This window comes from Phaseolus vulgaris, chromosome 1 (genome assembly GCF_000499845.2).
Source record: "Phaseolus vulgaris cultivar G19833 chromosome 1, P. vulgaris v2.0, whole genome shotgun sequence".
Lineage (NCBI taxonomy): Eukaryota > Viridiplantae > Streptophyta > Magnoliopsida > Fabales > Fabaceae > Phaseolus > Phaseolus vulgaris.
Window position 1 is genome coordinate 18,689,774 of NC_023759.2, and position 27,729 is coordinate 18,717,502.

A 27,729-nucleotide genomic window follows, 5' to 3' on the forward strand; every position below is an offset into this window, starting at 1 on the left:
GCTTCACATGCCACTTCTAATAATAAACTGTTCCACAATTAATACACTATTTTGTTCCACGTTATTTAAAAAAAATAATAACTGCTTCTTACAAAATGACACTATATTAATATTAAAAATAAAATAATTTTTTTTCAATTAATTATAAAAACATTTAATTATTTAATAATATTTAGAAAATAGAAAATGATTAAAATATTTAAAATAAAATAATAAAATAAAATATTAATAAAAATAAAATAAAATAAAATTTGTGTATAAAAAATATTTATAATAAGAAATCTCCTTTGTATAGGTATAAATTAATTAATAATTATTGTTATTATTATTGTTGTTAATAATAATGTTGGATTTAACATAAGATGGGAGAGGGAGGGTAGTGGAAGTTGGATGCGAGTGGGGAATGAGGAAAAGAATCTATAAAATAGAGGAGTTGGCGTATGGTGGGATGCAGAGGAGCAGAGCCAAACCCTCAACCGTCTCTCACTGCTCTGTCACTCCCTCATAGCCCGTAGCCGTCCGATGAAAGGGTAACAACGGTTAACTGAATCCGTTGCAGTTGTCCCAGGCGTCGCATCCTCATCATCACCCTGCTTCTCTTCCCTCTGATTCTCTTTTTTCCCAATTTCCTTTTTCTAATTTTCTAAATTCATTTTCTCTTTCCTAATTCCCTCAATTTTCTAAGCAAACAAAAATTAAAAGGCGAAGGACGTCATGGAACTGGCAATGAAGGTGGCGGAGGCCGTCCATGTGCTCAACCACGATACCCAATCCTGCAACCGCGTCGCAGCCAATCAGTGGCTCGTTCAGTTCCAGCAGACCCACGCCGCCTGGGACGTCGCCACTGCCATCCTCACCGCCGATCGCCACCTCCCCCTCGCCTCCAATTTCGAGGTCGAGTTCTTCGCAGCGCAGATTCTCAAACGCAAGGTCCTCTCTCCTCTCTCTGTCTCTCTCTCTCTCTCTCTAAAACCTGTTTCTCTCTTTCTCTCTCCAAAGCCTCCAATTTGTTTAATGTTTATGGATTTAGTAATTGAGGTTTCGCCTTTACTTAATTATTGCTATGTTGTGTGTTTATTGTGCATTATGAACTGGAGTGATTCACTTAGGTGATCGAAGAGATGATGAGGACATGTTAATATGCTAAGCATTCTTTCGTGTCGCAGTTGCAGTGTTATATTGAATCGATTTTCTTAACTTTAGTCGGTGTCGTAAAAATATGTGAGGCTTTATTTGTTCTCAGTGCTCTACAGTGCAGGTCAAACTTGGAGAAGGATTGAAGTTCGGGACTTTTTTTTTATCGTTGTTGTTTCTTGGCTTTCTTTACCCTTTTATGGTGTTTTGTTTTTAACTTCAAGCCTAGCTGTAGTTTTCTACTTAGTATTAAGTTCTTTTCTGTGAGTCATTGTGAGCAGTGCAGTGGTAACTTGCTGCCAATAACTAATGTCTGAAGGTTGATTTTGATTTCTTCCAGCTCTGGACATTTTTTTTAGTCTATGAAGAGCCAATTCCCGAGAGAAAAATAGAAATAAAAAGAGCTTCATGACTGATGCTTTAAGATTAGTTGGTGATGAATGTTACATGGTTCAAATTACAGATTCAAAATGAAGGTTATCTACTGCAATTAGGAGTTAAAGATGCTTTGTTAAATGCCCTTCTTCTTGCTGTCAAAAGATTCAGTACTGGTCCACCTCAGGTGCATTGTTTTTCCTTTCTGTTTTTTATAATGCTGATACTCTTTTCATGGAGGTGCTGTATAGACATTTTTAGCTGTCTTCTTGATGGTTCTTGTTAAGAATAATTTGATTTCAACTTGTTCTTTGTTATTATCATGACAGCTTTTGACACAGATCTGTCTTGCACTCTCTGCACTTGTACTTCAAGTTGCTGCATATGGAAACCCAATTGAACAGCTCTTTTACAGTCTACAGAATCTGCAAAGCCAAGATGATGGCAATATTGCTGTCCTTGAGATGCTCACTGTTCTGCCAGAGGAAGTTGTTGACAACCAGCGAATCGATTCTAAAATTAGTTCATTACACAAAAGCCACTATACCCAAGAGGTTTAGAAACTTTTGCTTCGATACATTCATATATATATGCCATGTTTTTCTGTGTGCATCCTCTCTTTTACTCTGACTTCTGCACTCTTTTATGTCTGTTTTACAGCTTCTCTCCCATACACCTATGGTTCTTGAGTTCTTGCTGCAGCAGTCTGAAATAAATTTTGATGGTTCTGTGCAACAACATGAAAGAAACAGGAAAATTCTACGCTGCTTATTGAGTTGGGTGCGCCATTATACTGATGACTCATTCGGTTTTTACATTTTTGCTAACTTTTATGTTGCACTGCTTTAAGCATGGTTATATCGACAAGACATCTTTTGCTTTGATTCTCCCCTCTTTTGTCTTATTTGAACTTAAATATTCATCTTTCCTGAGCTTCATAAAAAACTTTCTATTGTCTCGAGTTTATTCTAACATGGTCTTCATGTTTTCAGGTTAAAGCAGGTTGCTTCTCTGAGATATCTCCTGGAACATTGCCGGCACACCCTCTTCTAAATTTTGTGTTCAACTCATTGCAGGTATTCCAGTTCTCATATTGTTAAGATGATCATTCATGACTACGCAGAATAATTTGTATCGCATTCTGTGTAGGTTTCATTATCATTTGATCTAGCCATTGAAGTTCTTGTTGAACTTGTGACTAAACACGAGGTAAGATTGCCCAATTTGTTGGAACATCTTTCATACTCATTAGTATTATCTGTTTGGCTTAAGTTTACATGTCTGTAATTATTTTAAAGATGTCATTGTACTACTAGTCTTCTAAAATGTTCTTGATTTATTTTTTCATTCTCTTAGAATTTATAATATGTTCTAGACTTCAAGTTTTCTACTAGATTTGAGAGTTGTTAGGTTCTTAAAATGAGACACATAACTATACTGACTATCGTTTAGTTTAAAGCGATGCTCTCATACTATCTATATTCCAGGATGGATGTGTGATTGGCCTATAATAGTCAAATAGAATACTCAAACACCTGAATTGTTTCTTGTTTAGGATTTAGAGGTCCAACATAACAGTTAATTTGATGGTGTTATTTGCAGAGGTTTCTTATGCTAGGGCAGTTTAGCAAGCTATTATTGATCATTAAGGGTCAGTTATACAGTTTTTTGGGTGCTATGAATTGTATAATAGAAGTTGGGTTATGAAGCTTCTTACAGCAGATTTCTTCAAGACTCTTAGAAAGTGAGGTTTAAGCCTTATTCAACCTCAGAAAACCGACTTGTATGGTGAGGTTTGTATCCATCTATATACTATAATTCAACTATATTTCTAGTCAATGTGAGATCTTTAACAAAGATGAATTATTAAATGAGTGTAACGAGAACAAGTTTAGGAATGCTTTAAATTGAGGAAAACATGTTAGAAGGCAAAAATCCTTTATGAAAAAATATTTGAAAGTTCTTGACTTAAAATAACAACAAAATATAAGATAAATGTTCTAAATTCTAATTATGTGTTGGATGTTCTTGAACTGCCTTGTTCAGTTGCTATTGGGGTTGGTGGAAAATAGGTGATTAAATGTTTATAATATCTAGAGAATGATTATTGAGTGGAAAAGAAAAACAAAGGAATTTAGGGAAGCTGGGTTGCACTGACCAAAGATGAAGTAGAAGAAAAAAGAAAGGAAAAGAGGACTTGCAGTGGAACTAGAGGTGGCTGCAGCAGTGGTGGGACAGTGATAGAGTGCTTGGTCGGTCAGCAGTGCCACAGCACTGGAAGCAGAGGAGGTGTGGGTGGGTGGTGCTTAACACTGAGATAGGAGTGTGTTAGGCTTGTTTTCTAACGTAGTTGTTTGCGTTTGGGTCGATTTGTATGGCCCAACCCCTTGTTTTAAAAAGAAACATTTTAGGCTGACCAAATATGCATTAGCCTTAAAATAGAAATAGAAGAGAAAAAATTTAAGGTTTTAAGTGGTTCGGTCGGGTTGCATCATGCTGATATGAGGCTTCTTCTTCCTTAAGCATAGTGCCCCGCAGTCTAAAATTTCCGCCATGGCTACTCTGCTACTCTGCGACACCCAACATGGCTGCTATGAGCCGTCATGTGAAACCTGATTCGCCACTGCCATGTTGCGGTGGCAAGCAGAGAGTCTGCCACCAAATCTGCCATGGCACCACCATAGCCTTTTGTAGATAACACTGTATACCTTGTGATGCTTAGTTGCGTAAGCATGAGTGATGCAATATCAATATTATGGTCTAAAATTCAAAAGCTGGTGATTACCTATAAAATAATCAATGTAGTATACGTAGAGTTTAAAATTGGATTTGACTAATTATGGCACATAGTGACACATTTTAGAGGCTTGGTTTATATAAAATTACTATATAATTTATTTTCTTGAATTATCTTTTTGGGATTTTGGGTCATAGTCTCATTTTTGCTCCCTCTATCATTCCCTCTTTATGTGCCTGTCATAAATGGGAAACTAATGGAGTCCTACTTCTTTGCCTTTTCTTTCTTTATTGAGTTGAACTTAAAGGAAATCACATAACATATATAAGGGAGGCAGTTGGACTATAGACCCTTTTTATTTGTGTATTTAACTGTTATTTTAGCTTACAGCTGAAAACACAGTAGGAGCAAAAAACTTTACTTTGAGCAGCCAGTTGGTTTTTCTTTTACAAAGCTAATACCTCTGGTTGAGAGAGTTTCTTTTTTTCATCCTTTTCTGAATCACTCTTCCCATCCTCTCGTCACCTTTTAGTGTTGCTAGTTGTATATTCAAAATTATGTTCCCACTATGCTTTCTTTGTGGCATTGGTGATAAAGACTGACAGAAACAATGACTTTATTACTACTATTATTATTGCATGAGGCTAGAACTTGTCTGGATTTATTTGTGTAATTTTTTCTAGATAAATTTGGTTGAATTTGGACAATTTACTAAGTTAAACTAGTCTTCTTTTCTCATCTTGTATTGCCATGCATAGTGTTTCTATATGGGCGATGTATTGATTTTGATTTGGGTTTTCTTTAGGGAGTACCCCAAATTTTATTATGCAGGGTACAGTATCTGAAGGAAGTACTTCTTTTTCCAGCCCTTACTAGGGGAGACATGAAAGTAATTGGTGGCCTCGCGTGCTTGTTGTCAGAAATTGGGCAGGCTGTAAGTATGAGTTCTCTAGGATTTCCAAAATCCTTGCTGTGACATTTTTCTATGTGCTGTCTACTTGTCTGTTGGAATGGCTTTGTTAACAAACTCATACTAATGATGACTATCGTTTCTTTAATTTTACATGTTTGATATATAGGAGTAACTCAATCACATATGGTTACTAACTTATTATCATTCATTGAATTTTTCTTGTTATGTGCAAACCAAATAATTCATGTACCATTTACCTAGACAAGTTGTTAAATGTATGCTAGGCTCCATCTCTAATTGTTGAAGCAAGTGCAGAAGCTCTAGCCCTTACAGATGCCCTCTTGAGGTAATCTCAACAATCTGCTTAGAATTTTTACTTGCTTAAGGCATTTGCTCGTTTTTGGTTTTGAAGAGATCAAGGATTTTAGGGTTTATTACTTATGTCCTATTCAACAGAATCATTGTATTTGAACTCTTAGTGCAGTGTAGTTAGTGGATCTAAGATCATCTCTTTAAATATAACAATATACAGGATACAAATGTTTAGTAATAACTAAAACTAAGATTTAAAGTTTGGGATCTTGTATTAACATACTTGAAAAAATGCTCTCTTAGATGTTATAGTTTTTGCATATATCTAATCAGCTTGTTTGTATATTATTATAGATTTGGTTGATGTTGATATTAAACTGTTTGATATGCTAACAGCTGCGTGGCATTTCCAAGTGAAGATTGGGAGATTGCAGACTCAACACTGCAGTTTTGGTAATGCAATTTTAGTAAGGCTTTACAACTTATTTATTGGGAAAAGTATGTTAGGTAGGTATACTTGAGGTTTTCTTATGATGCACCCCCCTCAAGTTTGTAGAACACTCACTACCCTTGTGTATGGATTAGGTTACGCCTGATATCCCTTGAGAACATGTCCATTAATTGGAGTTGCTCACCTTGCCATGATCTCACCATTATACCCTCATATCCCTTTCTACACCATTTCTTTTCTCCTTCACTGTGATTCTCTATAAGTAAAATTGAGAAGACATAGAAAGGCTTAAGGAGCTTCTTTCTGAGTAGTTGAGAACTTTCACCAATGATATGGTGTTGTATATACAAGTATCAAAATGATCATGTTCCACTTGGTAGGTGCTGTTAGCAGTGGCTTTGTTTGCCCTGCAAAATTTGTAAATAAAAGTGCAGTCCTGTGCTTTAGTGATTGCAAAATCAAAGAAGCTACAAATGAGGATAAAACAGAAGATAAGCTTGAAGGAATTCAATCCCTAGTTTGGTTAATGGGTCTAATGATTTCCAGAACACTACCATATTTGGATGACTGGTGTGATGCATGTGGTTTATAGTTTGTCCAAATTTTCTTAGTCTAAAATGAACATTTTTTCTTTGATTGCTACTTAGTTCTTTTTGAGAAATCACTACCATGTGTCTACCTTTGTTGCGTTGTGTTGGAGATCCGACATTGACTAGAGAGATAAGAACATTTTATAGTATATAAGTGAGTGAAAACCTCACCTTATGAGCTACTTTTTAAAGGTTGAGTTAGGTTTAAAGTCCACTTCTTAAGATGGTATCAAAACCATATAGAGTCTATCTTAGCGAGAATTTGTTGGGCTTATCAAGCCACCTGCTATTGGACCGTTATCGGATCACTCATTATATAGTCCCACACACGAGTTGACATGTCTCGGCATGAGGGGTGTGTTGGAGATTCCACATTGACTAGAGATAAAGACATTTCATAGTATATAAGTGATGCAAACCTCACTTTATGAGTTGGTTTTGTAAGGTTGAGTTATGTTTAAAAGTCCACTTCTTAATACCTTGGATCCGTTGGCTGTTAATATCCATGCCTAAACAGTAAATTTTTTCTAGGTGGGAGATCCCTTGTGATTCAGACTCTCTGGCCACCACTATCTTTGTTTCTTTATTTTCACAAATACTGGTTTGAAACGGATCATATTTTGATGAATTTATACACGACCAACACTAGTTAGTTTAATGAAACATATTGACATGTGTCATTTTGAAAAAATACACCAGCTCATTTCCACTTAATTAGTTTGTACCATCCTGTCCCCTTTCTTTGAAGTCTCAATTAGGCTGCTCGTGAATGACCTGATTTGAAATCAATTGACTGTTCATTGTTTGGCTTGAAACAAGGGAGAACAAGTGAATGAGAAATGCAAAAAAGAGAGAAGAAAGGGATTGACTTACATTTTCTAAGTTGAGACATGAGGAAGAAGTTTGTGTGTTTTTAATTTGAGGACATGTTTCAGATTTGGTTTTCTATTCCAATTGATGCTGAATGCTGCATTCTATGGGGTAGGTTTGTGTCTGTTGTAAATTTGAGTTTGTGTTTGCAATATAAGAAAACCTCACAGGTATTAAGGGCAACTTCCCCTTGCTTATCTAGACTTATTTAGTTTAACATATTCTGATGAATTTATACACGGCCAACACTAGTTAGTTTAATGAATCATATTGACATGCGTCATATTTTGGTAAAATACACCAGCTCATTTACACTTAATTAGTTTGTACCATCCTGTCCCCTTTCTTCTTTGAAGTCTCAATTAGGCTGCTCGTGAATGACCTGATTTGAAATCAATTGACTGTTCATTGCTTGGCTTGAAACAAGGGAGAACAAGTGAATGAGGAATGCAAAAAAGAGAGAAGAAAGGGATTGACTTACATTTTCTAAGTTGAGACATGAGGAAGAAGTTTGTGTGTTTTTAATTTGAGGACATGTTTCAGATTTGGTTTTCTATTCCAATGGATGCTGAATGCTGCCTTCTATTGGGTAGGTTTGTGTCTGTTGTAAATTTGAGTTTGTGTGTGCAATATAAGAAAACCTCATAAGTATCAAGTGCAACTATCTTTGTGCTCTTTTTTTAACCTTGTGGCATAGTTTTTTGTATACATTTATCCTTCTAAGCATGTGAATATTTGTTTGTTCATGTTGCTAATTGATTACTAAGATATGATATAACATTTTTTTTTGGGAATGTGCATGTAAGAATATCTTGTATATTCAAGATGTGGTACCATGAATTAGAAGAGATCTTATTAACTAATTGTTGTAAATAGCAGATTGTTAGGATAAAAGATATTCTCAATATCTCCCTAGTATTTAGGAAAAAATATCTTTAGAATCTTCTTATTTATTGAACATATTTTTTTTTTTAAAGGTTTTGGTTATTACAAATAGAGATGAAGAAAATGTAATTAGTTTGATTGATATCAATAAAATAATTCTTTATTTTCTTACATAGTTCAAGTTGGTATCAAAGATGATTTGTCTATATGACTAACTTAGGTAAGTACAATATAAGAGTGGTCCCTATATCAAGAGTCTTCGGAGGTTTCAGGCAAGCATGTTCATCATGATGAAGGGCAGTACAAGGTAAGGATCACCATTGAGGTAATCATGGTTAGAAATGCTTCCGTTGGAAAGGGAGTGTACCAATGTGAGACTAAGACTCAGACTTGTAGTCCTAACAATCACTCACTCAAGTGTGACTCCCTTTCACATTGGGTACATATGAGAAAACTGAGCAACATTTAAGGAACAAGGCCCACAAATTCATTGCTTGAAGGTTTTGAGTTGAAAGTGGTATCAATCTCTTATATGATGGGTTTGGTTCATGTCTGTTAGGACACAAAATAAGGATAAGACTTGGAAGGTATATTATAAGAAAAATAAAAAATAAAGGGCGGTTAGTAGTGGTTAGTAGTAGTTAATAGCGGTTAGTGCGGTTAGTGGTCTTTAAATATTCTTGAATATCCATTCTGGATTACATTTATGCAAATTAGAATACATTTTGGAATGACCATTTCAGCAAATTAATAATAGACAGGCACTTGTTTCCGGAGTGATTTCTCCAGAATAAAAAAACTATATATTAGAATGGCCTATAAAGAAAAAGCAAAATACATTTTTGAATGTAAAGAATATGTACTGAATTTTAGAAAAGGTTATTCCAGAATATCCATGCTAGAATATAAATATGTACCTAATTGTGGAATATCAAAAAATACATTCTGCAATGTTCTAAACATGAGGTGCATCAATGGATTAGTTAATCCCAAAGCAGTTATATATTATTCCAGAACATATTTTCTGGAATAACAAAGTTGAAAAAAAATTACAAGAATGAAGAAAAGGATAATGTAGGGAAGAATCACTTCAGTTATGGTGTAGGAAGAAAATTATGGGTGCAGGAAGAAAGAGCTTGTGAAATGACATGTAAAATGGAGGGGATAAATCTGTTAAATACTAGACTAACATAACAAACAGGACAGGAGGCAGCAGGAGAGTGGGAAAGGAGACGGTATCATTAATAATATGAGAGGGATGAAGGATAGAAGGAAAGATAGGCAAACATTTGCGTAGTTTGTGGGTTTCTGTTGCTAACTCACCGCAAAGCAGAGAAGGTCTTCTTCTCTTGCAATTTCTTGAGCTGTTTTCTGTCTTTGAAGTTCCTGGACTATTTTATTGTAATCAGAGAATTATTTTCTGGATTTGCCTATTATTTCTATACCAAATTCCAGTACCTATCTGATTTACTACAAGTGTTTCTATTACGTTTTTGTAGATATACTTTCATTAAGCATAATGAGAATTTTGCAATGTTTAGGATTTATGTGACTGTTCTTAGTGATTATTTCTGCTAAAAACTAGTGGTATTATGTTATGTGCTGATATGCAGAGACTAGAAGCCTTTCTGTAGCCGTTAGCTTCTCAACGTAATTATTTTTTGTTCTGTCTTTGCTGACAACTTATCACGAGAACAACATATCTTGTCACAGGTCTACTCTTGCGAGCTATATACTTGGCATTGAAGATGGTGCAAAAAGTAGAAAACATATGGAAGACAGTTTTTCTCCTGTCTTCTCAGCATTACTTGATTCACTGTTATTGCGTTCTCAGGTTTATTCCTGGCTATTTGCTTGTTCAGTATGGGCATGGATACGTTGCTCTCTTTTCTGTTCTTGTTTTGTGGCTTGGGGGGGTAAGGGTGGACTCTATTTGCATTTCCCAGCGTGGGATTTTCTACTTAAAAAAATTATCTTTGTCTCTTTTTTTTTTCTTTTAATTAAGAGTGAATGAAATTTGCCTAACCATTGGTTGTGTTCTAATCTAAGTCTATATCTTATGAATGTTGGATATATTATTTGCCCTATTTAAAAGATCAATGTACCACTATGGAAAAAAGTCTTTACTACCTTGTTTGCGAGCATAACCTTTATTCAAGAGCATTAAAAATTGATATTGATCTCTTCTTTGTTCGCTTCCTTATATTGATTTCTTTTAGTAAATTGCATTTTCTTCCGTTCTGGGTGCTTAACAGGTGGATGATTGTACATACAATGATGAGGGAAGAGTAGTTGATTTGCCTGATGGGCTTATCCATTTCAGGATGAACCTAGTGGAACTTTTGGTGGATATATGTCACCTGTTAGGATCTGCTACGTTTATGCAAAAGGTGCTTTGCAAAGTATGATTTCTTTTTATTTGGACTTGGTTTTATGTCATAGACTTTTTTTGGTATCAATTTTCCGAATACCTGATTACAATTATAATCACTAATTTTGATTTTGTATGCTCCTATTGGATTATTATGAATGCATACTACTTATAATGATAGATACAAATCATACAAAATAAGATTTCATTCAAACTTTTGGTGTTTTTAAATTTGAAATTTAATATCATGAATGGATACTATTAATGGTGACAAATTAAAGTGAAGATTTCATTTTAAAGAGTTTCTTTGTCGTTGTGAATTGTGTGTTTAATCATACTTGTTAACCCTTTATTTATAGTCATTTAAAGTATGATATAGAGAAAGTTAGTAATGACTAATATTGGAGATATCCCTAACTATACTTATTTCCCTAATTGCTAAGACCAAATAATGTCTTTTACTCTTCCCCTCAAGTTGGAAGTTGGAGCGTATATGTCATGAGTCAAGCTTGTCACAAATGTGTTCAATATGAGGTCTTCAGGTATTTACTGAACATGTCTGCAAGTTGGTCATTACAGTTGACAATGTTAGTGATGATTTCTCCATAGAGCACTTTGTCTCATAAAATGAAAATAAATTTATGTGTTTGGTCCCCTCATGGAAGATTGGGCTTGATGCAATGTGAATGGTAGCTTCATTGTCACATTTTACTTGAGTATCTTGTCTATATCCAAATTTTAACTGATGGAGAAGTAGCTCAAGCCATGGATCTTGAATGCAACTTTTGCGATAGCTTGGTACTCAACTTCAACACTTAGCAATTGTATTTTGCTTCTTGCTCCTCCAAGAAATCAAGGTCCCACCAATTAGACGACAATACCTGAAGTAGATCTCCTATCTGATGATGATCCTACCCAATCTACATTAGATTGGCAAACAATTTTGGAATTGCCTTTATCTGCATATATTAAACTGTGACTTGGTGCATTCTTTATGTATTGAATGATGCATACCACAACATTGCAATTACTATTACACGAACCTTTAGAAATTGGTTAACCGTAGTATTTGTCTATATATAAATACTAAATACTAGAACTTAAAGAGAGTCTTGAACAAGCTCTCTAAAATATATTTTCTCTTCTATTTTTCTTAAGTTGGTATCAAAGTATGTTGATCCCGCTCTGCTTGTGCTTGTGCTGTCCAACAAAGAAAAAGTTGTCTAGCCAACTATCTGTCGCCTTCCATTGTCGTCCATCACACTTTTCTTTGGTGACAACCGAATCAGAAGTGTCCATCCAAGTGACTACCAACCCCGCCAGTCTTGTAGGTAGAAACTATCTCACGCTCCAACCACTTTGTCTCACCTCTCCAGTGTGTGTTGCCCACTTGTTGCCTTCATGTTGCAAGAGTGATGTCGTGCCACCACTGCTGGGTTTGTCGTCCTCTCAAAAGAAATATGTTACTTCATATCCTAAAAAAGACAGGTATGATTGATTGTAAACCAATCAGTTGTCTTATGGATCCAAATAAGAAAATAATGGCAAAATGGAGAGATGGAAATTCACTCTCATTCATTCTATCTGAAATCTCCAATGTCATTATAAATATGAGATCCTAAGAGGGAAATTAACTCTCAAATTCATTATGTATTCTTTTGTATTTTTCTCAAGTAGCTTAATGGAAAAAATTGTCTTTGGCAACATCTATGCAACTTTTGTTTCTTTGCCAAGGGTTTCGTGATCACTTGGAAAATGATGTTAGTGAGATCTTATTAGAAAACATTGCTCAATGCAAAAGTTAAGATTGTCAACACTGAGCTCTATTATGTGAATCTATGGTACCTATATATTGGGATCCCTTGAAAATTTCAAAACATGACAACCTTTTGGAGGAAGGCCCAAAGTATTTTTGCAAAGGACATTCATTGGTTCTATGATTCTTCCCACAAGCCGACATCTCTCAAACAGGGAAATCATGATAAAATATTTTTTATCACCATAAACACTATGGGGATAGTTGATGTTGCAATAACAGACGCTATTGAGATTGTAGATGTTATGGATGTAGACGCCGTAGAGTTAGACTCTATTGAGTTAGATGTTACAGAAGTAGACACTATGAAAGTAGACACAATGGGGTTAGACAGTCCATTTAAGTCAGCTTTTGCACCTACCTTAGTAGAAATAACACATATATTAGCAAAATCCTCCTTAGCTTGAACAATAATATGACCTTTAAGAGTGTCTTCAGTTTTGGTAAAAGCATGAACAAGATCAATAATAGCATTAGGTATCAACAAAATCATCAGCATTAGTCAAGTTGATCCATAATTGTTGTAATAACCTTCTGTGGAAGAAAGTCTTCCACCTTCAAGTGGCATAGAAGCTAAATGCATAACAAAATTAATTTCAGCACATTTAGCACGCACATTAGAATCACAAGTGCATCGTGTATTGGTTTCTGAAAGTTGTGTTAAATCAAAATCTAAGTCTATATCGTTTTCACACTATTTTCACTTGTTCTTCCTCCTCTTCTTGGAACTCATGCTCTCTTTCATCCTCTTCAGTTAATACAATCTCTTCAACCTTTTCATTGCACTAGATGACTTAACACTTACATTATTTAGAGAATCAACAAAATTATACATACAACTAGCCAATTGTTCAATGTGATTCCGAAATATAATTCGGCTAGCCTCCATATTTTGTTGGAATTTCAGGTTCGTTTCACTCATTTGCTTCACCATCTCTTCTAAAGTTGGCTCTTCAAAAGTAGGAACAGTTACCCCTATATCAGTTTGTACAAATTCTTCATTTGGTGGTATTGAATATTCCTTAAAATCCGGTTGAACATGCTGTTAAAAAATGTGACTGTAAGGGTTACTCATAATATTGCTCAAAATGTGGTACACGAGGCTGCAAGGTATGCTCAAAATATGGCTCACAATGCTCCAAAGGATGCTCATAAAACTGTGAAGGTTGCTGTAAATATGACTCAAAATGATTGTTGAAAATATGACTCACAATGCATCTCATAGTTGTATTGTTGATCATGATGAACTGAAAAATAATTCTCATAGGAAACTAATTGTTTACAGAAACTAAATCCATATCTAGTGCCAAACGAATGAAACAGAAAATTGAAATAATAGAAAATAGAAAACAAAAATAACTACTAGGCTTGACTAGACTGGACTAGGTGGTCTGCAGAGAGACTCAAGATAAATAGACGGTTTATGGATAAGACTATTTATGACAGACCATCTAATCAAGACCTTATGCTAAGACCATCTAGTGAACAAAAAAAAAAAATCTTAAGGAAAAAGAAAAGAAATAAGAAAAAAAATCAACATGGAATAATAACATGACGTCTCGACAACGGTGCCATTTTGATAAAACTCTCTAGTCGCATCAAGTTTTTCCAACAAAAACTAAGTTTTTCCTAATGTAATATAGAGGATAACCTAATACTCTATGAAACAATGTAATATAATCATTCATAGTATAAATATAAGGAAACCTAATAATGGCTATTAATATAGAGTATCCCTGCTATACATGTTTCCCTAAATCAAATCATATCTTTTACACTTTCAAACTTTTGGTGTGTTTGAAATAGAACTTTTATATAAGCTTGCTTAGTATGGGAAACTGATTCAAAAGGTGTTGTTAAATATCCTGATCTTTCCTACAAGAATATATTTGCATTTTTTTTTTATTTTGGATAAAAGAACACTATAGCAGGAAAGAAAATACAAAAGGGGAAGGTTTCCTTAGATTAAACAAACATGAAAAACAAAAGGCTGAAGTACCGGTAAATTAAAAATAGACTTGGATTGGAATGAGTAAAAATAAATATTAATTTTTGATGATTCAAAAGGTACAACAAAGATCACTGTTATACGGCATTGATCATAAAGCTATTCTATGATTATAGAACATCAAATTAGACCTGATTACTGCAGACAAGGAAGCCGTGGCCAATCAATCCTAATGAAGGAATGAATCTAATTAAATATATAGAAAAAGAAAAAATCCACTTGCTTCATATTTTACCCATGTTACAGCACTCTCCCTCAAGCTGGGTGATAGATTTCTATCATTCCTGACTTGCTAATTCATGGATATTCCTTCGTTTGCTTCTACTTTCCACCTTTTATTTGGGTGTCTGTCTAATATTAGAGCATAACTCGGCTGCTATTTTCTGACTCATCCATATTTTAATTTTTATGCTTCCAAGTTAGTACTTATTGGAGATCCCACATTAATTAGAGCTATGACCAAATTATAGAATATACTTTCTAAGAGTAGTGTTAAACTTTAATCATTGTCTGTGCACTTAGGTGGACAAATTTGCAAATTACTGGAGAGTTGTTCATCCAAGTTTTCAAATGGAAGATAATTTGTTACCTAGTTTCAGGCTATATTGTTGTTAATGTATCTCAAACAACTATTGGTCATGGTTATTATTATTCATGTCAATTTATTTAGTCATTAAACTCTCAATTCTCAATCTGAATATCTTTTTTATTTACAGTTCTTTATTGGTGGGTGGGCATCTCAGAATCTATCCATCCCCTGGAAGGAAGTGGAAAGCAAACTATTTGCTCTTAATGCTGTGCGTAGCACTTGCTGCATGCTTTTACCTGTGTTTCTTTATTGACCTGTTAATTATATCATTCAGACTCGTGATTTGGCATGAAACAATGTCATAAGGCATCAAATCTGGGTCTCATTGTTGACACTTTTCTTTACTGAAAAATAACGCTTTTGTGGTCATATATTGTTCTATACCCATGTTATTTAAGGCAACACTTCCTTTACTCCAGGTGGCTGATGTAATCATACAGGATGGCCAAAGTTATGATTTCTCTGTAGTTATGCAGTTGGTGACCATGTTGTCCATTAAACCTTCTGATGGCTTAAAGGGTTTCATTTGCATTGTGGGTTAATATGAACTCTTCCATTCTCTCGTTTTGCAGCATTTATTTTTAAGCAGTATTCTTCTCTTTTCATGTTCGTTCAAAGCTGTACTTCAATTTTTAGGTATACAGATCTCTGGCAGATGCTGTTGGTTCATATTCTAAGTGGATCTCTGCTTTTAAGGAAAATTTTAGATCCTTGCTGTGAGTACACCACAAAACTCCATTTTTCCATGGTATTCATAATTAATGGGTTAAGTTTTTTTGTGTCAAACTTGATAACTAATTGCTGATGGAAAATTTTCTGTATTCAGTATTCACATATTCATGTGCTACAAACCTTTCTACTTTCAGATTATTTCTTGCTGTTGGGATCTCAGAACCTCTATCCTCAAATGCTTGTGCATCTGCCTTGCGAAAAGTTTGTGAAGATGCTTCTGTAGTAATTTATGAGCCTTCAAATTTGGAAATTTTAATGTGGATAGGAGAGGTAGGTTACTCTGTACTTGCAGAGGGAGTAAATATCTGGATGATGATTTCATGTATTAAGTTCAATGATGCATATTTTGCGTGAGTTTCTGTCAATTTCTTTTTTCTCTACATTTTTTACATTGTGTTACCATCTATGTATAATATATGTGGCTAAAGATTCTCAGCATCTTGTTGTACATAGAAGTTAATGCATTTAGTTTTATACTATTTCTCTTACTTTCAAGATCTGTGTATAAAATCCTTTTCGTACATGGTTTATGATATCTTTCTCAAATACATTCTGAACTATGGATTCAACTTAGACATTCAAGTTATCTTGCTGCTGTAGGGTTTAGAGAAGTGGAATTTATCTTTGGAAGATGAGGAAGAAGTTATGCATGCAATAAGTCTGGTCCTTGGTTCTGTGTCCAATCGGGAACTAAAGAACAACTTATTGGCTAGATTGCTTTCATCTAGCTACGAAGCTATTGGCAAACTTGTGAGCCTTCTTTATCCCATCTTGTCTGCATTATTGATTTTATTGTGTGATACCTACTTTGGCCAGCACTATTGCTAATTGTTTTCCGAAAAACATAATTATAAAGAAATAACTTTATTTTTTGTTCCGCTCCTACTTTTGCTTTCGAAGACAACCATGAATTTATTGCTTCTCTTTAACTACAGATTATCTGTTTTTTCTATCACAGAAAACCAATTATACTTTGGCCATTAAGTTTGATAAAACAGAAGAAATTTAAAAAGTAGCCTTTTATTGATATCACAGTATTGGAGAGAAAATGTTCGTGTATTATAGATTGAATAGTACAAATTATGAAGATTGGACACGTCTCTTAAATGGTATGTCTGTGTTCGACATGTATCAGATATTGACATGTCTGCGACATCGACACGTAACAGTTTATAAAAAGGATAAAAGTAATTTTCTAAAAATTCAAACTTATTGTATAAGTTTCTATTATGATTATAATAAGAAACAAATCCTATATATAATTAGGAATATTTAGATTATATATGTATTATTGGGAATGTTTTTATTTAATCTCTTGTCATATCTTCATAATTTTGAATTTTTTTGAAGTTCTTAATTTGTCTTTAAATGAATTTAAACTGAAGTGTCTTTTTCAATGATGATGATCAAGAAAGTGATGAAATGCCTTAAATAAATTAGATTATATTCTCTTTTCACTTTTTGGATTTTAGATAGATGAATTAGATTAATTTTAGTTATATTTGACTAACATTGATCATATAAATCTTGATTGTTAATTTATATAGTTCCTAATGATATAATAGATAAATTCGTGTCCCCGTGTCCTATATTTTGGAAATTACACTTGTCGATCTGTCCGTGTCTGTATCCGTACTACATAGAGTACAAGTGATTGAACTAACCAAGTCGGGTACAGGTAACTGATATCACCCTACTATAGTTACTGGAAGAGTTTTTATTTGATACAAAGGAGTTATACACTTACACACCAAAGCCAAACAGGAGCATTATGATACTTTCTGCAGTTGAACATTTAAATTGTCCATATAATATGTAGATGTAAATAAAACAAGGATGTTAGTTAGTTAGCTAACTTTTGTTAATTGGGAGCTGTCTATAGATAAGGTAGGTTGTTTCTATTCTAGGGAGTGGAATGAAAACTGAATGTAAGATTGAAATGATAATTAAGTGCTGTGTAGTTTCTTTGACCTCCTGTTTGTCTCTTGTTCTCTCTATTCTATTCTTACCCTCTTTTGGCACGTCCTTCTGTTTCTTTGTCTTTCCCTACTAATTTTTTTATCACCATAGTATGTGTTCACAAGTTGAAGAAATTGCAGCTATTACAGTTCAGGGAAAGAAACTCTTATGATCTGCTGTAACTTCTTTTTCCATTATAAAATTTCTTGATGCATTTGTTTGAGAGGATTTTCAGTGTAATGTGATCTTTGAATTGGTGGATCTCATTCTGCATTTCAGGTTGATCCCGAGATCAGCCTGTCTCTTAAACAAAGCCCTGCTTCTTATACACAAGTTTTAAATGCTTCCTCCAGAGGGTTGCACAGGTATGCCGTTGAATAGTATGTTTGGAATTGTTAAAATCTTGAACAAGTTAAATTAATTTTACTAGATTACAGGTTATTCATGTTTTCTTACTCATGTTTTTGGAATAAAACTTTTATTTGGACTTGTAAGCAAGTGTCTGATGTGGAATTTGTATATCAAATCTTGTTTTATATCAGTCTTTATTCTTTTTAAATTTTTGACTATGTTGTTTATGTTGTATATCCCTCCTTAGCCCCCCTGTATTTTTTTTATTGTTTGGTCTACGTGATTAACTCAGTCCCTCAGCCTCTGGTTGTGCCATGATGGTTTTCAACCTGCCAATAGAAACACTTCCAATTCTATGTTTCCAAATAACTAGCTTCAGCAAAAGCAAAAGAAGAAACATTATTTTCATTGACATCTTTTGTCTAGAGACTATCAATATCTCAATGTTACAAGTCTTGCTTACGCTCCACATTTTGCTAACTGAAGAGATTTTTGCTTGTGAGATTGAGTTTCTTTAATTTTTTCCCCATAACTTCTAATACCTGTTCCTTTGTCGCTAGTATTGTGTCTTTGTATTTGACACTATAGAAATGTTGTGTTTGTTCCTTCTCTCATATATAATCTTTTTAATTCAGAATTGGAACTGTATTCAGTCATCTTTCGGTATCTGTGGCAATTGAACCTGCTGCAGATGACTCAATACTTTCACTGCTAAGGGTTTTCTGGCCCATCTTGGAGAAAATTTTTGGCTCTGAGCATATGGAGAATGGCAATTTATCTGTAGCAGCTTGCCGAGCTCTTTCACTAGCTGTTCAATCTTCAGGTTTACCTACTTTGACAGATATTTCGAAAGTTAATGATTTCCTCTTGTGATAATATATTTATTCTTTTTAATGTGCAGGTCAACATTTTGTGACATTACTGCCTAAGGTGATGGACTGGCTTTCGACAAATTTTGTTTTGTTCCAAAGTCATGAATGTTATATAAGAACTGGTACGGATTTTTTATGATATCTCTTTTTCCTTTAGTAACGTATTATGCACGGACCAATATACTTTGTCATTTTCTACTGGTTGAAGCTTTTGTTAAATCTTTGATGACTTTGGCAGAGTATTGGTACATGAGTAATTTGGGAAAATAATTTTTTATTTTATTTTAGCTGGTATTTACATTAAAGGTTTACATCTATGTGATTATCAATCAAGAAAGCATGGTTGGATGCTGTAAGCCTGTAACAATCTTATTTATTTGTGTCTGTTTCTGTTGGAGCCCAACAAGTTTATGGGCCCAAGGAGCCATTGGTCCAATGGGGCATGGGACACCTAAGGTATGGAAGGTGTATGTGTGCAAAAGAAAGAGGTTGTTAGATGTGGGAGAATATTTTTATTACTTAGTCTCGTGAGGCAGAGGGGGAGGGGATTCGGTTGGAGCTATGCTCTGGGCAATTGGAGGTTTCCTCCTTTTGAAGTTTCCTTTTAATGGCAAATAACACAATTCTCCAGTTCCTTAATATTTGCTGCTTCTCTTTTTACCACTATAATATCGTCTGTAACAGTTTCCATGTTCTGATAATGTTGTTGGGCACCTTCTGGGTTGTTGCAGTGAGCATTTACTAATATCCTTATGCAAACAATCTTTTCAGCCTCCATTGTCATCGAAGAATTTGGTCACCTAGAGGAGTATGGACCTTTATTTGTTACTTTGTTTGAAAGATTTACTCGTGCAGCTTCTGTAATGGCCCTAACTTCCTCCTACATATGTGATCAAGAACCTGATTTAGTGGAGGCCTACACCAATTTTGCATCAACATTTGTCCGATCCTGTAACAAGGTCTTCTTTATTCTGTTTACCCTTTTTTTTGTGGATGTAGGGTCCAGAGTCTTCAGTGAGGTTGAAGAAACTGCTTTAAATTGTTTTACTAATATTTAGGTTAGATTTAATTGCTGTTGTAAAAATGAACTCTGCATGTCCTTACATGGTAGGATGATGTATCACAGGATGCCCTATCAGCTTGTGCTTCACTTCTTGAAGTTTCTATCCAAAAGGCAGCTATATGTTGCACAGCCATGCACCGTGGTGCAGCACTTGCTGCAATGTCATATTTATCCTGTAAGAAAAGTTTATATTACATTTTTGTTCTCATCTTATTTCTTTTAAATGTAAAACCATTTGTAGAGGAAATGGTAGTAAATTGAAGTATAAAAATATAAGAAACTGAAGAATATCATAAACCATCTATGAAAATCGTGTAGCCAAACCAACTTCAGGAATAAATTGCAACATTTTAGTAAATTCTAGAACAGTGATGTTGATATTTATTTGACTTTATAGTTGCCTTCTGTTTGTTTATATGTAAATTTATTTTTGGCATGTTTTTTTTTTGTTTTGTTTTATGAAGCTTGGTGTAATATTGACTACATTTATTTTTTAGTGTATTTTTTACTCAATACTTTGTAGTTGATTGATTATGATTATCCTTTCTCTTCAGGTTTTTTAGATGTGGCCCTTGTCTCTTTGTTAGAATGTATGAATTCTATTACTGAGGGATCATTCAACATCACAGCCATTCACGTCATATCTCACAGTGGTGAGGGGCTTGTATCTAATGTGGTGTATGCTTTACTTGGTGTGTCTGCAATGTCTCGGGTAAATTTTTGGACTATCCTTGTATGTGAATTTCTTTCATATTCTCAGACGAAATAAATGGATGCTATGGCTATATGCGATGAAGTAGAAGCAAAAGAACATATGGTAAACTATGGAGAAATTGATGCTGCTAGGATGAAGTTTGGTTACTTTATTATCCTCTCATCATTTTGCAAAGAATCGAATCTTTGTTGCCTGCCAGGATTATTCTATTTTACATTTTCTGTGCAGGACCCTTAGTCAACTATTTCTTATAGTTCTTCTACGATTCACAAAAGCAGTAATAAGTCTAATCAAAGCAGTTTACATTTGAAAAATAGGTTTTCAGACCCCTATTAGTCGATTTAATCAGGTTTTTATCCTGCAGGTTCATCCCTTGAAAATTGAAAGTATAACTGACTTTTCCCTAGCCGTATTGGTGTTTTGGAATGTTCATAAATAATCTAAAAGTATCTAAATGTTTTCTTATATTATTTTCTCCTTTTTCCCTCTTCCTGGCTTCATTTGTTTGTTCCATCCCTAATTGTTCTTTTAGCCTAATTTATGAAGGCTCATAGTTTGGATTGATACATGGCTAAAAGAATTGTTTTTTACATATAGGTTCATAAGTGCGCTACAATTTTGCAACAATTAGCAGCAATTTGCACACTATCTGAAAGAACGAGATGGAAGGCTATACTTTGCTGGCAAACACTTCATGGCTGGCTGCAGTTTGCGGTCTCTCTCTCTTCCATTCCTTTATTTTGTGTGTTTAATTATCATGTCACCTTTAAGATTTGTTAATTTGTTCGTTTTGCCTTATTTAAAGAAACCAGCAGTTAAGGTTTGATTTTATTTTTAAGTTTCCTCTTTTCATGAGCCTTATATTATAAAACCTTAACTTGATCATTGATTTCTTTTTCTCCCTACATCATTTATAACATTTTAAATTTTGACTATGAATGGTTGGATTGGATGGAACATCTTGTCAATTTAAATTCTTGTTGGCTTCTTTTGATTGAGTTGAATTGGCTGTGAAATTCTCCGTGGCATATGGTCAAGATAGCCCTGTGCCTCATCCGAACTCTAGTTCATCAAACAAACTGTAATAGAGCCTAGTAATCTTAAATTACGAGTTTAAGCAAATTCTGCTTTTTAAATGTATAAGCTAAAAGGTAAGGATGAAGTTTGAATTTTGAAGAATGGGAGAATGGTCAAGCTCAATTAGTTAACATGTTGGACTATTGAACAATCTGTAGAACTATGTGGTTAAGTGTTGTTTTGGCATTAAAGATTAATGTGATTTGATGTGGGATTAATTAGACTAGTATATGGTACCAGTTATTGCTTAAGTGGTTTTGTTAGGTTACACATAGAGGAGTTAGTTAGAATTAGTGTTGCATAATTAGGAGAATTATGTTATAATTAAGTGCAGATTCCAGTTTATATTTATTAGGACAGATTTGTTAGTGATTTGATTTTATTTGATTTGTACAGCTTTAAACACTCATTATTTCTGGCTTTCATTGCCTATTATTTCTTTCTTTAATTAGGTTGTAAAACAGTCTATAAATAGAGACCGTAATCACATTTGTAAGAGATCTCAGAAATATATTTCATCTATTTCTTTCCACTTGGTATCAGAGCTCTGATCTAGGAGACTCTGCTTCCGCAATTTTTTTAGCCTTCATTGCTGTAATCATTTTCCTTGACAGCCGTCATTGCTGTAATCATTTTCCTTGACAGCCTTTATTGCTGCAATTATTTTTTTTTTTTTTTGGACAGCCTTCATTGCTGCAACTTTCTATTTTCCTTATCCTTTCTCCATTGACCACCACCACCACCTTGCACCATTGACCGTTACTGCCACCGCCATTGACCACCGCCGACCACCACCACCGACCACCATTGCCGTCGCTCGCCGGCCGCCGGAAAATTTTTCCGGCGGATTTTTTGTGTGTGCGTGAACAGGATCAAATTTTGCCAATCTGAAAAAAGTTGGTTTTGAACTCTCATGGACTCCCTTAGTAAGCCATCTAGCTATTGTTCCTTTACTATGAGTGGTAAGAGTTCTAGTTTTTTATCCTTTAATGCTTCTAGTACTGAAAATATCTGGATTATAGACTCTGGTGCTACTGACCATATGACACCTCATTCCTCTTTTTTTTTCATCCTACACTACTTTATCCGGTAAGCCATATATTACTGTTGCTAATGGTTCCACTACCCCCATTAATGGTCGTGGTAACATTCACCTTCAACCTTCATTTCCTTTAAAAAATGTGCTTCATGTTCCCAAACTATCCAATAACCTCTTGTCTATTCAAAAGATTACCCAAGATTTAAATTGTGCAGTGGTATTTTTCCCTTCCCATTGTGTTTTTCAGGATCTTGCCACGGGGAAGACTATTGGAATTGCTAAAGAGCAGGGCGGGTTATATTATTTACAGCATGAAGAAAGTAAAAAGGATGCTAGACTACAGGCACACACTTCTAATCTTCAGCAAGGTCGTGAATCTTGGTCATCCTCTCAGATATGGCTTCAACACAGACGTCTTGGTCATCCTCCATTTAGTACCCTAAAGTCCTTATTTCCTGTTTTATTTACAAAAGTGTCTGCTGAGTCATTTCATTGTGATGTTTGTCAGTTTGCTAAACACCATCGGACAACTTTTCCTCCCAATGGTAATAAAAGTTCTAAACCTTTTGATCTTATTCATTCAGATGTATGGGGACCTTCATCTATTCCTAATATCTCGGGTGCAAAATGGTTTGTTTCATTTATTGATGATTGTACTCGGGTTACTTGGATATTCCTCATGAAAGATAAGTCTGAAGTTTTTCACTTGTTTGTAAAGTTTTACAGAATGATTCAAACACAATTTGAAAGTCCAATTAAGAGATTGCGTTCTGATAATGGAAGAGAATATGTGAACCAAAACCTTTCCAAGTTCCTTGAGGAAAATGGAGTTGTTCATGAATTAACCTGTGTGGACACTCCTCAACAAAATGGGGTTGCTGAAAGGAAAAATCGTCATCTCCTTGAGGTTACTCGAGCTTTACTTTTCCAAACATCTGTTCCTAGATCTTACTGGGGGGAAGCAGTCCTGACTGCCACTTATTTGATTAATAGATTACCCTCTCGGGTTCTAGAGGGTGTTACTCCTATTCAGGTTATGACCACATTCTATCCTTCTATTCCCATGTTGAATAGTCTTCAGAATCGTGTCTTTGGTTGTCCTGCTTTTGTCCATGTTCATAGTCCTTATCGAGGTAAGTTAGATTCTCGTGCCATCAAATGTGTCTTCATAGGTTATGCCCCCAACAAAAAGGGATACAAATGTTATCATCCTCAAAGTCGTAAAGTGTATATTTCCAAAGATGTCACCTTCCATGAAACAGAGTCTTTCTTTCCTAGTTCTCAGCTTCAGGGGGAGAGTATTCAAGAAGCTGAGGACCTTGAGTTGCCACCTTTTCCTTTGTTGCAGGATTTCATTCTTAGGGAGGATGACAAAGACCCTGCACCAACATCATTACCAGAGAAGAATAATGAAGACAAATATTTTGGAAAACAATATCAGCGAAGGCAACAAGAACCCGTCCTGGTCGAACAGCAACTTCAATTGTCTGAACCGGAGGTAAGAACTCATACCAGTGAGACTCTTGAGGACACCTTAAATACTGCTTTTGAACCTAACCTAAATGATTTACCTATTGCCTTGAGAAAAGAAAAAAGATCTTGTGCCAAATATCCTATATCCCAATTTGTGTCTACAGAAAAACTTTCTATGCAGCACCAGAGTTTTCTTTCAGCTATTGATTCTATCAAAATCCCTTCATCGGTACAAGAAGCCTTAAAAGATGAGAACTGGATTCGAGCCATGAATGAAGAAATGAGCGCGTTAGAAAGGAATGAGACTTGGGAGATTGTAGAGAGACCAAAAGATAAGAAAGCAGTGGGTTGTAGGTGGATATACACAGTTAAGTATAAGTCTGATGGCACACTGGATCGGTATAAAGCAAGGTTGGTTGCAAAAGGGTACACTCAAACCTATGGGATCGATTATGAGGAGACTTTTGCTCCAGTGGCAAAAATGAATACCGTCAGGATTATTCTCTCCCTGGCAGCACACTTTGGTTGGGCAATGCATCAATTTGATGTTAAAAATGCCTTCTTGCATGGAAGCTTGGAGGAAGAAGTATACATGGAGATTCCACCTGGTTATGGTATTGTTAATGAAGGGAATAAGGCGTGCAGACTTAAGAAGGCCCTATATGGTCTTAAACAATCACCTCGTGCTTGGTTTGGAAGGTTTACTCAAGCTATGGTATCTTTGGGGTACCGACAAAGCCAAGGTGACCATACTCTGTTTATAAAACATTCTCAGAATGGTAAACTCACTCTACTTTTGGTCTATGTAGATGATATGATTATTACAGGCGATGATGAGATTGAAAAACAAAATTTGAGGGAGAGACTAGCTGCTCAATTTGAAATGAAGGATCTTGGGAAGCTGAAGTACTTCCTTGGGATAGAGGTTGCTTACTCGAGACAGGGCATCTTTATTTCTCAAAGGAAATACATCCTTGATCTTCTCAAAGAGATTGGTAAGTTGGGTTGTAAGCCCACTGGAGTGCCAATAGAGCAAAATCATAGGATTGGGAATGATGAGGAAAACCCAAAAGTGGAGAAGACACAATATCAAAGACTTGTGGGAAAACTCATTTATCTTTCACACACTAGGCCAGATATAGCCTATGCAGTTAGTGTGGTTAGTCAATTTATGCATGATCCAAGAGAAAGACACTTGCAGGCAGTAGATAAAATTATTCAGTACTTAAAAGCCTCTCCAGGAAAAGGATTGCTATTCAAAAAGGGGGAAAACTTATCCATGAAAGTATATACTGATGCTGACTATGCAGGATCGATTGTTGATAGGAGATCCACCACAGGCTACTGCATGTTCTTGGGGTGGAAATCTGGTGACATGGAGGAGCAAGAAGCAAAATGTAGTTGCAAGATCAAGTGCAGAGGCAGAATTTAGAGCCATGGCTCAAGGGGTGTGTGAACTCTTATGGATGAAGATCATACTTGATGACCTAAAAATAAAATATGAAGCTCCTATGGGTTTGGCATGTGATAATAAGTCCGCTATCAGTATTGCACACAATCTGGTTCAACATGATCGAACAAAGCACGTAGAGATAGACCGACACTTTATTAAAGAGAAGTTGGATGATGGTCTTATAGCCTCTGAGTACATCCCTTCAAGACTCCAATTGACAGATATGTTTACTAAGGGACTTCCCATAAAACAATTCGAAGATCTTACTTGCAAGTTGGGAATGATAGATATACATTCACCAACTTGAGGGGGAGTGTTGCATAATTAGGAGAATTATGTTATAATTAAGTGCAGATTCCAGTTTATATTTATTAGGACAGATTTGTTAGTGATTTGATTTTATTTGATTTGTACAGCTTTAAACACTCATTATTTCTGGCTTTCATTGCCTATTATTTCTTTCTTTAATTAGGTTGTAAAACAGTCTATAAATAGAGACTGTAATCACATTTGTAAGAGATCTCAGAAATATATTTCATCTATTTCTTTCCACTATTAGAATAGTCATGAGTTAGTTATTTGATTTGCTATTTAGATATAAATAAGAAAGAGGGAGAGGGGGAGGGGCAGTGTGTAATATTTTTGTAGATTGAGCTTCAGGTCTTTGTGAAGGGGAAGCCCTTGAAGGAGAGAGTGCTCTCTTATTTCTTGTTCTTTTCTTTCTATTCAATAAAAACCTTTCTTTTCTTCTCTTTATAATTCTTGGTTCCGAACAGGTTTAATGTGGTATAGACCAACCTGTTGCTGATATCTTCCAACCCTAACTTCGGTATTTTCCCTCGATATGTTGTCAACCTTGACCTAGAATATGAGCCAGCTTGAAAAATAGGATCTAAATGATATATTTGTCATACACATCCATACATTGTTTATTGTGAGGTTTAACATGCACTAGAATTCTGGGTTTACTAAATTTGCTTCCTGTGGGCTTAATATACAAAAGCCTAGCTAAAGCTGGGTTCCTTAAAATGAGGCAATAATTATAAAATAACTAGTAATGTATACACTGAAAAGAATCTATGGAATCTCGTCTAGCACGAGAAAAGTTTTGTTCTGGTGGAACGATATTTATCGACTTTTTATTTGTTAAATACATAAAGGAAAGGAAACTGGGGATCAACATGGTTTATAATTGATGAACAATGTGGGTTGGTTGGTGTGTACCTCCATTGTGGACTTTACTGTCTGTTTAGGGTTTAGGGTTGGTCTTTTTAGTTTGTGGCTCTAATTTCTTTTCAACAATTGTTCCCACCGTTCTCAGCATGATTGACAGTTTATGATTTCAGGTTCAGGCTCTTCCTGCTGAATACCTAAACCATGGAGAAGCGGAGGCAATAGTGCCACTTTGGTCCAAGGCACTTGCTCATGCAGCCTCTGATTATCTTGAGAGCAAGAACTCTGATGGATTAAAGAGCGATTTCGGGCATATGCAAGGGAAGGGTGGCAGAGTGCTGAAGCGGCTGGTTCGGGAATTTGCTGATGCTCACAGAAATATTCCAAATTTAACTTAAGCACTGGTTGATAATTTTTCTTTCGTATTTATCTGATGCGTTTCAGCATGCAGGCTCAAGAGTTGATGAGGCACCTTTGGTCTTCCCAAACGGTAAGGGTACCTGTATTATTTGTTGTAAATTGATGAGATATGTATAGATGCGCGTATGGTCAACTATGGTGCCCTACCATCTAAAGTGCCTTACCATTTTCCATTATTATTTATCTGTATTTTTGTCCACTGTACAGTATATGCCCACAATTTTGGCCCTAAAAAATCAGGTTAGGATAGATGCCCCCTTCTCAAATTGTACAGGATATCCATGAAGGATCATCCTCATATGGAATTGCAGATTTTGGAAGGAAAAAAAAATTATTGACATTTATATTCTA

At 35.1% G+C, this 27,729-nt stretch overlaps 1 protein-coding gene across 5 annotated transcripts; it reads left to right on the forward strand.

Moving 5' to 3' along the window:
* The first annotated feature begins 363 nt into the window (after positions 1–363).
* LOC137813730 (transportin MOS14) lies at positions 364–27,729 on the forward strand. 5 transcript variants are annotated; one of them, XM_068616141.1, is made up of 24 exons: positions 364–930; positions 1,598–1,696; positions 1,839–2,063; positions 2,170–2,289; positions 2,502–2,585; positions 2,659–2,718; positions 5,052–5,180; positions 5,444–5,505; positions 5,868–5,924; positions 9,981–10,101; positions 10,523–10,657; positions 15,179–15,259; positions 15,471–15,584; positions 15,688–15,767; positions 15,918–16,053; positions 16,384–16,533; positions 18,022–18,107; positions 18,729–18,916; positions 18,995–19,087; positions 19,737–19,924; positions 20,092–20,203; positions 20,583–20,740; positions 21,341–21,457; positions 27,132–27,729. In XM_068616141.1, the coding sequence occupies exons 1-24, from the start codon at positions 715–717 to the stop codon at positions 27,354–27,356; spliced, it is 3,036 nt and encodes a 1,011-aa protein (XP_068472242.1). In that variant the 5' UTR covers positions 364–714; the 3' UTR covers positions 27,357–27,729. The 5 variants fall into 5 exon arrangements, with proteins under 5 accessions (XP_068472242.1, XP_068472239.1, XP_068472241.1 ...); XM_068616138.1 differs by having other exon boundaries at positions 371–930; positions 10,523–10,669; positions 20,077–20,203; XM_068616140.1 differs by having other exon boundaries at positions 371–930; positions 10,523–10,669.

Excerpts from the sequence above, each read along its gene's own strand:
- LOC137813730 (XM_068616138.1), top strand. The coding sequence starts at position 715 with ATGGAACTGGCAATGAAGGTGGCGGAGGCCGTCCATGTGCTCAACCAC. Across the intron at positions 15,585-15,687 it reads TAAAGGGTTTCATTTGCATT|GTATACAGATCTCTGGCAGA; the intron begins GTGGGTTAATAT and ends TTCAATTTTTAG. Across the intron at positions 21,458-27,131 it reads ATGGCTGGCTGCAGTTTGCG|GTTCAGGCTCTTCCTGCTGA; the intron begins GTCTCTCTCTCT and ends TTATGATTTCAG.